Source organism: Aspergillus oryzae, chromosome 7 (genome assembly GCF_000184455.2).
Source record: "Aspergillus oryzae RIB40 DNA, chromosome 7".
Classification (NCBI taxonomy): Eukaryota; Fungi; Ascomycota; class Eurotiomycetes; order Eurotiales; family Aspergillaceae; genus Aspergillus; species Aspergillus oryzae.
The window spans coordinates 1,443,727-1,457,347 of record NC_036441.1 but is presented as its reverse complement, the minus strand read 5'-3'; the positions used below and the strand labels follow the sequence as shown (position 1 = coordinate 1,457,347).

Below are 13,621 nucleotides of genomic sequence, written 5' to 3'. Positions count from 1 at the left end.
AGTGCAACCCCGACTGGATAACTGTTAGGAAAAGAGAGAATTAGGATCGGGTGACAATTGGGTCTCTAAGTTCCTGCGTAACGTGATACCGAATCAAATCCATGACCCTATCGCCAGGACGATCACGGAATGGTCCGGATCAGAAATTCTGAGGTTCTGGTTGGATTGATGACCTGAACTAATACCCAATATCATGACGAAAACCAATCCCCTCATTTCCTGTTTTTGCACGGGAATAGCCACAATTTCCCCCCCCCCCCCCCCCCCCCAGAAAACCGAAATGAAGTCTGAGCCCTCCGGAAGACTGCGTTCCTAGCCCCCATGTGTTTAGTTGATACTATTCCCATAGGCACGTTTCCCCCCTTCCCCACTTGAGTTCCACCAGTCGTGAATGAGGAGGTTCCATTCTCGCCCAGAGTTTGGTTTCTTTGCCGTTCCATACAAGGCGTCACTGCATCATTCCTTCCCTTTTCATTCACCCCTCTCTTGTCCACCATCGTGAAATGTTTCTGTAGTACATTTAATAAATACCCCTCGTTACCCCTCTTTCTGTTTCCCAAGAAATCAACATCATCATCAACAACAACAACAACAATCACCCTCCCACTTCACAGGTTCTCTTTCTGATACCCATCCTTCTGTCTCTCATCTACTACCACTACTTTCATATACTCTCTTCTATCCTACTTCATCACCATCACAACCTTCTTCCCCATTCTTGTTTCAACCCAACATCAATATATTACCGTTGTCAACCATCCATCATGGGTAAAAAGGCTATCCAGTTTGGCGGTGGAAACATTGGCCGTGGCTTTGTGGCTGAGTTTCTCCACGCTGCCGGCTATGAAGTCGTCTTCATTGATGTCATGGATAGCGTCATCAACTCTTTGCAACAGACCCCGTCGTACGACGTCACGGAGGTCAGCGAAGAGGGTGAAAGCACCAAGACCATCACCAACTATCGCGCCATCAACTCCAAGACGCATGAGGCCGACGTCGTTCAGGAGATCGCATCGGCAGATGTGGTTACCTGTGCTGTCGGTCCCAACATCCTTAAGTTCATCGCGCCAGTCATTGCCAAAGGTATTGATGCGCGCACCGAAGAGAGACCCGTGGCTGTGATCGCCTGTGAGAACGCTATCGGCGCTACAGATACCTTGCACGGCTACATCAAGCAGCACACCAACCCTGACCGTCTGGAGACCCTCTCTGAGCGTGCCCGTTTTGCCAACTCGGCTATCGACCGCATCGTCCCCAACCAGCCCCCGAACAGTGGTCTCAATGTTCGCATCGAGAAGTTCTACGAGTGGGCCGTGGAGAAGACTCCATTTGGCGAATGGGGTCACCCCGACATCCCTGCCATCCACTGGGTGGACCACCTCGAACCTTACATCGAACGCAAGCTCTTCACCGTCAACACTGGCCATGCTACCACCGCCTACTATGCTCACAAGCGTGGCAAGAAGATGATCGCCGAGGCCCTCGAAGACCCAGAGATCCGCGAGACTGTGCACAAGGTGCTCGAGGAGACTGCTTCCCTCATTGTATCCAAGCATGAGATCTCGGAGCAGGAGCAGAAGGAATACGTTGACAAGATTGTCAGCCGTATCTCCAACCCCTATCTCGAGGACAACGTTGAGCGTGTGGGACGTGCTCCTCTCCGCAAACTGTCTCGCAAGGAACGGTTCATTGGACCTGCTTCGCAGCTCGCAGAGCGCGGCCAGAAGTTCGATGCTCTCCTGGGCGCCATCGAGATGGCTCTTCGCTTCCAGAACGTCCCAGGCGACGAGGAGAGTTCCGAGCTTGCTCGCATTTTGAAGGAGAACTCGGCCGAGGATGCCACCTCGCAGCTCACCGGATTGGAGAAAGACCACCCACTCTACTCTCATGTGGTTGAGCGTGTGTCCACGGTCCAGCAAGGCTCCAAATCAGTGCTGTGATTCTCGATCGTTTTCCACACCACCACACTCCTTTTTATCACCAGAAAACGAAGGGTTCCGAGTCCATCACCAATATGGATCGCCCGAGGGATATTGGATCTGATATCAAACTGTTCTGTCCGCTGGCCGGGCATGAACTGCATGGGATACGGCGAACATATGGACGGCGCGAATGGAAGCATTCAATGGGATCTCGGATTAGCATACATGATGATTTGTATTGACTTAGTGCAGCGCATACGAGTCTAATGAGATTAATGATTATGAGAGTATTCTTTTGTCTTGGTGTAGTTGGTATCTGTAAGATCTACAATCCGTGCTCCTGTAAAAGTGTATAGGTGTTCTTCGTCAATGTACATCTGTAGTTAATCTACAACTTACTATCCACCCACTTTGGTTGCCTCTTCTCCACAAACGCCCTCAATCCCTCTTTGATATTCTCGCCCTCGTTTAACCTCTTCTGCCACCCGTCGATCAACCAGCGACTGCCCTCCTCAGCTCCAACACCCTCCCAACCCAACTTGACCCCCTCGCGACTGACGATCACCGCATCGGGACTATTCGCCGCGATCTGACCCGCGATCTCCAATGCCCGCGTCACCACTTCTTCGGGCGTGGGCAACACCTCATTGACAAATCCCCACTTCTCCGCCTCGACTGCCGTCACCCGCCGCCCCGTCAAGACCATCTCCATCGCCCGCTGTCGCCCAATCGTCCGGACCACCCGCGGCAACGCCCCCGCAATCGCGACCACTCCGCGCTGAACTTCGGGAAACCCGAAAAATGCCTTCTCACACGCAATCACCATGTCCGCATTGACAATCATCTCACATCCACCACCCAGACAGATCCCATTCACCGCGCAAATAATAGGCTTCTTTCCGCTCCGTCGGGAAAGACCCCCGAATCCCGACGACGGCTGTTGTCGTTTGGATCCCTCGGCGCTGTTCACTTGGTTGTTCCATTCTGTTCCATTCCATTAGTACATATATCTCTTCAGAACCCATCAAGTATAATAATAGAACGTTATGGATGAATGGATGGATGGATGGATGTATATCAGGAGCTAGTCTGCGATACGTAACGGACGGATCGAGATATGACATACCCTTTAGATCCGCCCCGGCACAAAACGCCCTCCCTTCCCCCGTCAACACCCCAACCCTGATACTCGGCTCCTCGTCCATCCATTCCCAGAGCGCGTGTAGCTCATTGTGACCCGCTGTGTTTATGCAGTTTAGGTCCTTGGGTCGTGAGAGCGTCACTTGTAGGACGTGTGGGGTTGGGAAGGTCACTTTGGCGTGTTGGGGGGTTGGGGGTGGGGTTTTGAAAGTCATTTTCTTTTTTTATCTTTCTTGACTTTTTTCTTTCTTTTGGGATTTGGGGTTCTTTAGTTTTGTTGTTTTGGGGAGTTATATATTTTTTTATTGGGGTTATGGGTTGTCGTGGTTTTTATCTTGTTTAGTTTGATGGGGGAGCGTTGCCGAGGGCCGAAATGCGGAGAAGGTTATTTTTGTGATTATTTATGTGGAGTTTTGGTGTTGCTTGGTTTGATACTAGTTGTTGGGCTAGTATTGACTACTAAACTAGTAGATGGGCAATGGAGTTTAGGGACTGGTTTTGAGTGTATCTACAAGGTGTATGTGTGTTTGTGTATTCAGAATTAGTTCTCGATGACAAAGGTAAAAATAAAGCCCGCTTCAAGCCTTTGTAGGTATGCTCTACACTTATACCCCCCCCGGCAACGCCCAACTCCGTTCCATTGACACCCTGGATATAAAACTGTTGACTCATTCATCAATCGGACTATGCCTTGTTGATCCAGCCGCTGTGCACCATAAAATCGTAAATTCGGCCCGTTTTGGTCGCGTCGATCTATGAATTGATGAGTTTTCTACTCCTCTGTTTTCTTTTTTTGTTGTAAAATTGGAGGTAAATCTTACCTTGCAGATTGTTCGCGCGTCCTTCTTTTTCAAACTTCCTCCCTGTTTCATTGCTTCCTTGAGGAGGGTCTCCTTGATCACTAGATAGGGCTTGGGCTGGACGTGCAGCACGTTGCATACTTCCACCTCTTCTTTGGTTAAGAGATGGAGGTCGGGTGCGCCGTCGTTCTCTAGTTTCCATGGAATGACCCCGTTGAGCGGCTGGACTACGAACTTCGTCTTGGCTGGTTGCGGCGTCGTGAGTCCGTCTCCGTTGCTTGCAAATGCTCGGTCGAAGTCGTTCATCGGTTGGTTAACCGGCTCCGGTGCCTTGTTCGCGCCAGATGCCTTTTGTAACCGCAAAGGGAGCTCGGGAGTGGTCAACTGGCTGGCTGCAGAGGGACCCTCAGGCTGCTGTGACTGCTTCGGTCGTGTGCTGGCGAACCGATCAAAGGATCCTTGTGGCACGAGTCTCTGGGCGCGTTGCTGTTTCTCTTGCTCGTATTTCTCTCCACCTTTAAGGTCTCCAATCCCCATCTGTCGCCATTCCTGCAGTTGTGTGATGGCTAACCGTAGATTGTGCTCGTACTCTAAGCCTTTGTTAAACTCCTCGAAGTCGTCATGGTTCATCATTCGAGCAAACGGCTTCGCTTTGTTTAGTAGATCTCTTTCCTCCTTGGTGCGTTTCTTCTCCAATGCCGTGTTCTTGCGGTATTCAAGTAGGTTGTGTTCAAACAGTACTTTTTTGCGCTCCGTTCGGGCGGTCAAACGCGAGTTGTAGATGTCGACTACCGTCATCTTCAGCTCCATCTCTGCGTCAGTTTCACCGTTGATTGTTTCACCTGCGCCCGGTTCGAAGGTCATATGTTGCACCGCCTCTTCCGCATCATTCATGAATTCCGTCTCGAACTCGAGACGACCAGGCATGTACCCTTGCACTTCGTGACAAGCCGGGACACTGGCAGTCGGCTTTTGTTTTGGTGTCGTCGGAGGGGCCGCCTTGGCCGCCTCCTTGCGCTCCTCGATGCGATGCTTCTTGCGGAACTGGAACTCTTCCTTGGAGATCGAGTCGGACAGTCGCGTATCGTCCGGATCGGCGCGTTCTGGTAATGGGAAATTCGGGCTATCTATATATGTGCTGATATAGTGATCTCGTACTTCCTCCTTTGTCCGGTAACCACCGATATGATCTGCGATATCGGCCCATGACCCCAACCCATAAATATCCGCGCCTTCTAACAGCAAAAGTTCCTCATCGGCTCCCCAATCTTCCTGGAAGATCGGAACCGAATTCTGCTCAATCACTTGGAACGGATGTGAGGATGGATCGTGGTTCTTGGACTTCTCTCCGGCGGCAAAACAGGGAACGCAGAGATCGTACTCATGGCAGGTGGGGTGGGCGCACGATACACGAACCTGTTACACTGCAGTCAGATATAGCCCGTGTAATTCCATTGACATCGGTGCCTTCATACCGTTGAAGTCACGTCCACCGAACAGATATCGCAATGGTACTTGGTCCCAGCTTCCGTGCCGCGCGAGGCGGTCTTCTTCCGTATTACGCCCATCGATTGTGAATCCCTTTCATCCTCCACTGTATCCTGAGCCGTTTCGACTAGATTCCGCGCCCTCTTGTGGTGATAGAGGGCCGATATGGGGCGAACCGATCAAGTTGTGAGATGGTCCAGATGGGAAGTCGGAGAACGCGAAGGGGAATCTCCGCAGTAAAGTGGGGATCAGTCAGGTGAGCGGGCGGTCAACTGGCCAGTCAGGAACGGAAGAATCGGGACAGGGAGAGATGTCAATCGAGCGGCTGAGATAAGTTCCTAATCACGATGCGCTGGCTGATCTCTATTGGGAGCTGAAGTTGCAGTTAGCTTCGGTACATAGCGGCATCGCCAGATCCCGGCGGGCAAAGTGGCTTAGCCATCGGGGCTAGTGGGCTAGGAAGCCTGAATCTTCAGGGATCCGCACCGCCCCAGGGGCATTCATGCCTTAGGCGCTTTATGAATGGACCCAGGCAGCCATGTTCCTGACCCAATGATGGCGGGTGATTTTGCCCCCCTCCTTCTCCCGTGCCCCCTTCTGGTTTTCCCCTCGATCTGTGTTTGTTCCCTTACCATCGTTCAGACAATCCATCTTGCTTGTTTTTTTTTTCTTTCTTTTTTTAAAAACCTGGGTCGTTGTTGGAATTTGTTCCGGCCCTGGTTATTATTGTTGTTGTTGTTCCCCCTACTTAACCTCCCCCTGTACAGTCTCCGATCAACTTTCTTATCTCGCGATCCCAGTTCCCTGATCCCCCCTCAGGTTTCCTTCTCTGTGTGTTTCTGACCGCTGTGGCTGTGGCGGTACCGCATCTCTGTCACTGCACCAACCCTTTGGGGTACTAAGAACGACCTCCTTTTTGTTTCATTCCCTCCCTATTTTTTATTTTTTATTTAGTCCGTGACAAACTTGATCAAGATCCTACTGCATTCCGTTTCCTCTCTCACCTTTGTCCTGGATATCATAAACCTCCTGTCACAATGTCTTGGAAACTCACCAAAAGTATGTCCCTTACTTTCTATATATAGCATCAATTTGGCCTATCCTGCAAGTTGACCTCTATCTAACCCACTTCATATAGAATTAAAGGAAACCCACCTTGCGCCTTTGACGCAAACCTTTACCCGGTCCTCATCTACATCCACCATTAAGGCCGAGTCCGGGGAAGAAACCCCTGTGGTTTCGCAGGCTCCGACTCCGACTATCTCCACGTCAAACATCAATGGAATCAGTATGTAGCTTATGCCTCTCGGTTATCACAGGCACGTCCTAACATGTGAAAAGGTGCCTCGGAATCTCTCGTATCGCCTCCCGTGGCTCCCGTTAAGCCCGGTATTCTGATCGTCACCCTCCACGAAGGCCGAGATTTCGCTCTTTCCCCGCAATACCAACAGATCTTCAATTCGCATTTCCAAAACAACTATGCTATGCGCCCGAGCTCCTCGTCCTCTCACTCCACCCATGGCCAAGCTGCGTCATTCGTCCATAATGGCCGTCCTCAGTCGACTAGCGGAGGTATCAATGCGGCGCCCACAATCCACGGTCGGTATTCGACAAAGTATCTTCCCTACGCTTTGTTAGATTTCGAGAAGAACCAGGTTTTCGTCGACGCAGTTTCAGGGTCGCCCGAGAATCCCCTCTGGGCCGGAGACAACACCGCCTTCAAATTCGATGTCTCCCGTAAGACGGAATTGAACGTCCAGCTCTATCTCCGGAACCCGGCCGCTCGGCCCGGTGCCGGTCGAAGTGAGGATATCTTCCTCGGTGCCGTCAAGGTACACCCGCGCTTCGAAGAAACCCAACAGTTTGTGGAGGACCCCAAACTCAGCAAGAAGGACAACCAGAAGGCGGCTGCGGCCCACGCAGCCCAGGAGCGCCATTTGGGCCAGTTGGGCGCAGAATGGCTAGACCTTCAATTCGGTACCGGATCGATCAAAATCGGTGTTAAGTTCGTTGAGAACAAGCAGCAAAGCTTGAAGCTGGAGGACTTCGAGTTGTTGAAGGTCGTGGGTAAAGGTAGTTTCGGCAAGGTCATGCAGGTCATGAAGAAAGATACAGGCCGTATCTATGCCCTCAAGACTATCCGTAAGGCTCACATCATTTCACGGTCGGAAGTCACGCACACTCTCGCCGAGAGATCGGTGCTTGCACAGATCAATAATCCTTTCATTGTCCCCTTGAAGTTTTCCTTCCAGTCCCCAGAGAAATTGTACTTCGTTCTTGCTTTCGTAAACGGTGGAGAGCTGTTCCACCACCTCCAACGAGAGCAGCGTTTCGATATCAACCGTGCCCGTTTCTACACGGCTGAGCTGCTTTGCGCATTGGAGTGTCTGCATGGCTTCAAGGTCATTTACCGTGATCTCAAGCCGGAAAACATTCTCCTCGACTATACGGGACACATTGCTCTTTGCGACTTTGGTCTCTGCAAGTTAGACATGAAGGATGAAGATCGGACGAACAGTAAGACCTCCTGTGCATCCGCAACTCCGTTTAACTTCGCTAACGTTCTCGAAAGCCTTCTGTGGAACCCCTGAATATCTTGCACCTGAGTTGCTATTGGGCAACGGATATACCAAGTCTGTTGACTGGTGGACGCTGGGTGTCCTCCTGTATGAGATGTTGACAGGTCTTCCTCCATTCTACGACGAAAACACCAACGACATGTACCGAAAAATTTTGCAGGAGCCCCTGACTTTCCCCAGCACAGATATTGTACCCGCTGCTGCTCGGGACCTTCTGACACGACTGCTTGACCGTGACCCGCAGCGTCGACTGGGTGCCAATGGTGCTGCAGAAATCAAGTCGCATCACTTCTTTGCCAACATTGATTGGCGTAAGCTGCTCCAGCGGAAATACGAACCAAGCTTCCGACCCAACGTGGTATGTGATAGAATCATCATCCAATTCCCTTACATCTTGATCGCAGCTGACTCGTGTAGGTTGACGCGCGTGACACCGCCAACTTCGACCGGGAGTTCACATCCGAGGCACCTCAAGACTCATATGTGGAGGGCCCCGTTTTGTCCCAGACTATGCAGCAGCAGTTTGAAGGCTGGTCTTACAATCGCCCGGTTGCTGGTCTTGGAGATGCTGGCGGCAGTGTTCGGGACCCATCTTTCGGCAGCATTCCCGAATAAGCAACTTCTACTTTGCAGCATCAATGAGTAGTTTCAAACTGAAACCACAGTCTGATATGTGCTGTAGTCTTTCCCTCCTTTTCTAGCACAAGGAGTCAATGGCATCTGTTTAGCAGCCCTGATTTAGATCGTTTCTTAGCGATTTTGTTGTTTTTCACTACCCTATCTTCTTCATATCCTTTTCCTTTCTCCTTTTCTCTCCGGGCTGGGTATGCACTAGGATTGTTCGGGCAATCACTTTTTCTAAGGCATCGATGTCATTTGACATAACTAGTTCATAGACAATGGATCATCTAGGGTTCTGAACAAAGTCTGTAGAGCTTGGTATAGGACTTTATATAGCTTTTATAGAAGTCGGACAGCGCAAACCAACCGAATTCTACTCTGGAGTTCAAGATTGTATACTAGTGCATGAAGTGTCGGGACTGTAGGAATGGAGAACATTGATCATATCTATATTCCTTTCCTCCAAGGATCTAACTTCCATCCCCTTCTTCTACTTTGAATGAGGTTATTGTCACTGAAAAGAGACACTAATATTCATCATAGATGTGCATGATCCTGCTCCACCTATACATCCTTACAAACACAACGGCTCTGAAGATACATAAAAAGTAAAGGTCATTCAGACTTGAGGAAAGTAATCAATGCAGTAAGTACACCTACATAACTAGAGAATTGGCAATACAAATACAATACTATAACGTAGTAGATAGTCATGGATTGAGTAGATGAAGAACAGATAACTTCAGCCGTAGCAGCAGATAGCTCAACAGCTATCGTTTTTGCTGTACCTCTAAAAACATTGTCTGCGTCTTTTAAATATAGAATCAGGCCTGGTACGTATGAGTGGAAGAGAAGTCAGTAGCTCTTCGACCTCTGCGAATGCTGGTTAGGTAGGTAATATAATAGCAGGAGGTATTCAATCTAGGTCAGATAGTGAGAGTAAGTATATCTTTCAGCTTAGGGTTCTTTTCTGTTCAGCTACTGAGAACACAAAGTGTTTTCAGTACTGGCAGTGCTTGGATGCAACGACATATTTTTCATCATCATCGAAGAGGTAATTCATGAATCAAGGAAAATATAGAAGCTTTAGTCGGCTTACAGTGATGATAATGTTCTAATGTTTGTTCTAGAGAACAAAAAGAGTCACTATCTGTCACGCAACAGTAGCAGCTACTAGATCCTGTTTGATAGGAATGATGGCTGAGTGGTGCATTCTCATAGGAAAATTGAGTCTTCTCTTCTCAAACTGGCTGGTGTCTTTGATGGCTGTTCCCATCCGAGGGAACTAGATATATATAAGTCATCAGATCTTGAATTCAACTGAAGAGATATCGGAAAACTTATAGTCCGCACTATCACGCAATTCACTGACGCCATTAGCTGTTTTCTTCTTCTCATATCTTTATATCCAAGCCCGCAAATAACAACAATTCATAACAGAGCAGATAATACCGGGATGAAAGTCAACATACTATAGATACTAATGACCTACATGATGAAGTTCCCACGACCACCCCCCAGGAAAACATAAGACACATCCACTATCAACAACTTTCTGAAATATCACAAGCACACAAACACCGACCACGAAAGTTACAGTAAACCCCAAAGCCGAGTTTCATGCCAGCATCCGGCTCTTGGCCGATCTGCAAGATGAATCATGATACATGCACGATACAAACTCAAAGCTACATCTCACGACACGTCCGAATTTTAGGCAGCAATTTTCACCGGTCATTACCGATACGGGTCTGAAGCTCCGAAGTGCAGCTTAGGCTATCACTGAGGAAAGTGAACAGCCCACTTGTTTGTGTTGGCGAGCGTGGCGGAGTCATTTTGCCAAGGCATATTCATCAAGGTTGAAGAGAATGGCGGTCGGTGGACCTATTGGGTGTGTTGCTGACTGTGTCGGTGTTGTTTGCAGGCGTCGTCATCTGTAGATCTATTAGATTCAATAGGTGTTGACTGGGGAGATGGAATTATGCTTCCTATCCAAGAATAGAAGCATTGGTTAGGCACCAGTCAGAGAAGTAGAGTTTTCAGGTAGATGTGTTTGTCTACGTGTATGCAGTTATTATGAGGAATTGGTTTCTGGGCCAGTGTGGAGATCTTGCTTTTCTGCAGGTGTAGTCGTAGCTGGGGCGTTTAGTGTATGGGAATGTGTATGCGTCCATTCAATACTCATAGGAGAGCCTCGTGTGATGCCTTGTCTGTACACAGTATGCTCTCGCGCTTATGAAGTTTGATATAGTGGAGTTCACTGTGGAAGCCACTTGTACAACAAAAGCTATGTAGCTGCATCATGCTTCTATGAAAGCATGAGAAACCTACGATCTATATACCTCAACAGTTCATTTGCCAACTCTACAAACTACAGGAGAGGATAAGTGATACTGTAAAGAGAATGATCAGAGTAGAAACCATCAATTGTACATATTGCCGTCTCATCATACCTTAGGCAGCCGTCCTTACTATTATCAGACTCTATGCGCTTGCATAACCGATTCGCCGAGTCTAAATGACGTACGAGTAGAGGCAAGATCTAAAGATCGGTCACACTTCCTAGACGTGTCAAACTCTCTGGGGCACAGTTTTGATGAGGAAGCAGTACGAATGCAACCTTCTAAAATGAATTACACGTACACTACCCAATCAGACCCTCTCCTAACTTCGTTTACTGAAGCCCTGTAGGCGTGAATGTAGTTTGTGGTCGTCCTTTATTCTACCCTTGATGTACCAAAGAATCTTAAAAGTCATTGGCTACTTATACTGCCATCACAAAGTTTGCAGATATGTATGGAGGAAGTATCTAGATGTCAAAGGAAGAAAATTGAACAACAACAACAGCAGACATAGTATACTGCATAGCATCGGAGCCATAACTACCTGAATATATATTAGGTCCTACTTCCTGCCTCAGGCAATCTGCAATGTATATGCCAGCGTCCTGTTAAGGGCAATTCTTTTACGTCCAACCATACGATACTATTTCCAACAGCCGTGCATAATCAAAAACATAACAGAAACCTAATTATGAATCTCAGCCCAATCTTAACATACTCAGTTTATGGAGATTGATACCGTACACAAAAGACCTGTACATCAAGAGCTATAGCTGGTCACTTAACAAACTGATCCCAATACGGCTTCCCGCAAGATACACGTAGAAGAAAACACTTCGGTGGTATGTTCACCACTCAATCATCGATCCCGATCAAAGTCCCTACTTAGGCATACCACACGACTCTCAGTATACCGCAGAACGCTCTCCCAAACTGCGATATATATCGAGGTGAATGCCCATCAGTGGGTCGAAGATCACGTCAACTGTATTCTAGACACATCTGGACGTTTACTAAGTAACAATATATGTTCGATATCTGATGACATCAAACTCATTTCCGCTAATCAGTATACAACAAGAGAAGCCGAATAGGCAAGTAGTATACATGGCGCTGTAGAGATCCGAGGTTCCCAGAATTACAATCCACTAAGATCACAGGTGAGTTGCATTCTGCATTACCGATACGATATACACAAGTAAAAAGCTAAAGGAAAATACTCTTGAAGACTAGCTCAGCGACTTCAAACCCGACTCTCGCCAGCCATCAGTTTTTCTTCCCCGGAAACGGCCCCGCAGTTCCAGTGGCGCTGGTGCAGGCAATGTAACTCTAGATGAACATTCCAACTACATCGCATATCCTGTGGAAGGATTGCTACTAGTAGCCCGGGGACGGCTCGATCTGCGAGACAACTTGAAGTACCCATGGTACTATTCCTACTACGAGACCTTATTCCTGTAGCATTCGCGGGTCAAGCTCTGGGCCTCTGGCTCCAGAATTACGATAGGCAACTCGGACAGACTCCACATAGATGATTAAAGGATACTGTTTTCCTGATCAGTGGTTCAGGGTGCAGTACTCTGTACTTAAGTAGAGGCTTTGGTTGTACCGCTCTTTACGGGACACTAGATCAGGGCTATGCTGCTTCATTTCGATATAATCATAATCAGCCGTAATTCTTGTTCCATAAAAGTTATTAGAATAATATAACCACCGCCGCAAAATACACAGTACAGGTTAGATTCCTATAGGCAAGGGGTATGACATGCAAAAGGCTGGTACATCCCACGGTCGACTGGCGTACTTATACCAAGCTTGGATCATATGGCATGTGACCAGGTACCCGATCTGCAATGGGAATTCTGCGATGGGAAGCAAAGCAAGAGATCAACTTGTTTGTGACAGCTGCATATGTAGGTAAGCGTGGTTTTCTGTGGGTGTATGCATAATGTTGCTTGATATAGATATCCGGCAAGCAAGGGTGCATGCGGGTATTTATAAGAGTGATATGATTGATGTCTGACAATCTGTTGTATCACCTGATGATGTAACCCTACATGCAGAGATGACTTGATTCTAGGACTACTCGCTAGGAATCGGTGTTTGATGTCTAGGATAGCGATTTCTAATGGGAGCTATATTATTGGTGTCTTTCACTGACCGGGTCTTTTACCAGAATGGTTTAGAACAGGCAATAGTAGGTCGGTAAGGGGAGTCGCCACATCGATTCAGATTAGCCGCGTTAGGCACACGGAGTCAACGCCTGTTTTGCATGAACTAGGGGTGATCAGGGACCTCTGGCTGCGTCTCGGAATCTCGGGTACGACTAGCGTCCTCATCGTTTACATTCCCTTGGCGTGGAAGGATTGCGCCACATGGGGGGTCTGGCCACGTATTTTGGGGGTCGTATGGAATATGTAGAAGCTTTTAGCGAATATGAGCGCCCGGGTTCTGGAATCTGCCTGATGCATTCGGTTACCAGATGACATGCAAGGAGCTTCTAGAATGGAAAGGGTGCCGCACGGTAGCTAGCCATTGGTGGAAGGATAGCACATGGTACGTAGACTGGACCTTGTTGGTGCCTCTTCATTGCTAGCTGCATGAGGGAAAAGTTAAAGGGAAAAGGGGCAAAGAAAGAGAAGGGAAATGAGGGCCGTGAGGTGAACTATCAGGCGATCGGAGTGGCCGAAGCATGAACTGGAGGCTATCGACCGAGTCATGTAGTCATA

At 48.4% G+C, this 13,621-nt stretch overlaps 3 protein-coding genes across 3 annotated transcripts; 2 read left to right on the top strand and 1 right to left on the bottom strand.

The window, feature by feature from the left end:
- Positions 1 to 764: 764 nt before the first annotated feature.
- On the top strand, positions 765 to 1,940 carry AO090011000576 (mannitol-1-phosphate 5-dehydrogenase; the record flags this gene model as incomplete). The annotated part of the gene is made up of 1 exon (XM_001826137.3): positions 765 to 1,940. The coding sequence occupies one exon, from the start codon at positions 765 to 767 to the stop codon at positions 1,938 to 1,940; it is 1,176 nt and encodes a 391-aa protein (XP_001826189.1).
- A 225-nt stretch (positions 1,941 to 2,165) lies between these two features.
- On the bottom strand, positions 2,166 to 3,277 carry AO090011000575 (enoyl-CoA hydratase/isomerase family protein; the record flags this gene model as incomplete). Its single annotated transcript, XM_023233018.1, has 3 exons — positions 2,166 to 2,185; positions 2,322 to 2,906; positions 3,049 to 3,277. 3 exons carry the CDS (start codon positions 3,275 to 3,277, stop codon positions 2,166 to 2,168), a joined length of 834 nt encoding a protein of 277 aa, XP_023093562.1.
- A 1,147-nt stretch (positions 3,278 to 4,424) lies between these two features.
- Positions 4,425 to 8,544, top strand: AO090011000574 (serine/threonine-protein kinase; the record flags this gene model as incomplete). Its single annotated transcript, XM_023233017.1, has 5 exons — positions 4,425 to 4,581; positions 6,489 to 6,638; positions 6,692 to 7,867; positions 7,923 to 8,287; positions 8,347 to 8,544. The coding sequence occupies 5 exons, from the start codon at positions 4,425 to 4,427 to the stop codon at positions 8,542 to 8,544; spliced, it is 2,046 nt and encodes a 681-aa protein (XP_023093561.1).
- Between the last annotated feature and the right edge of the window lie 5,077 nt (positions 8,545 to 13,621).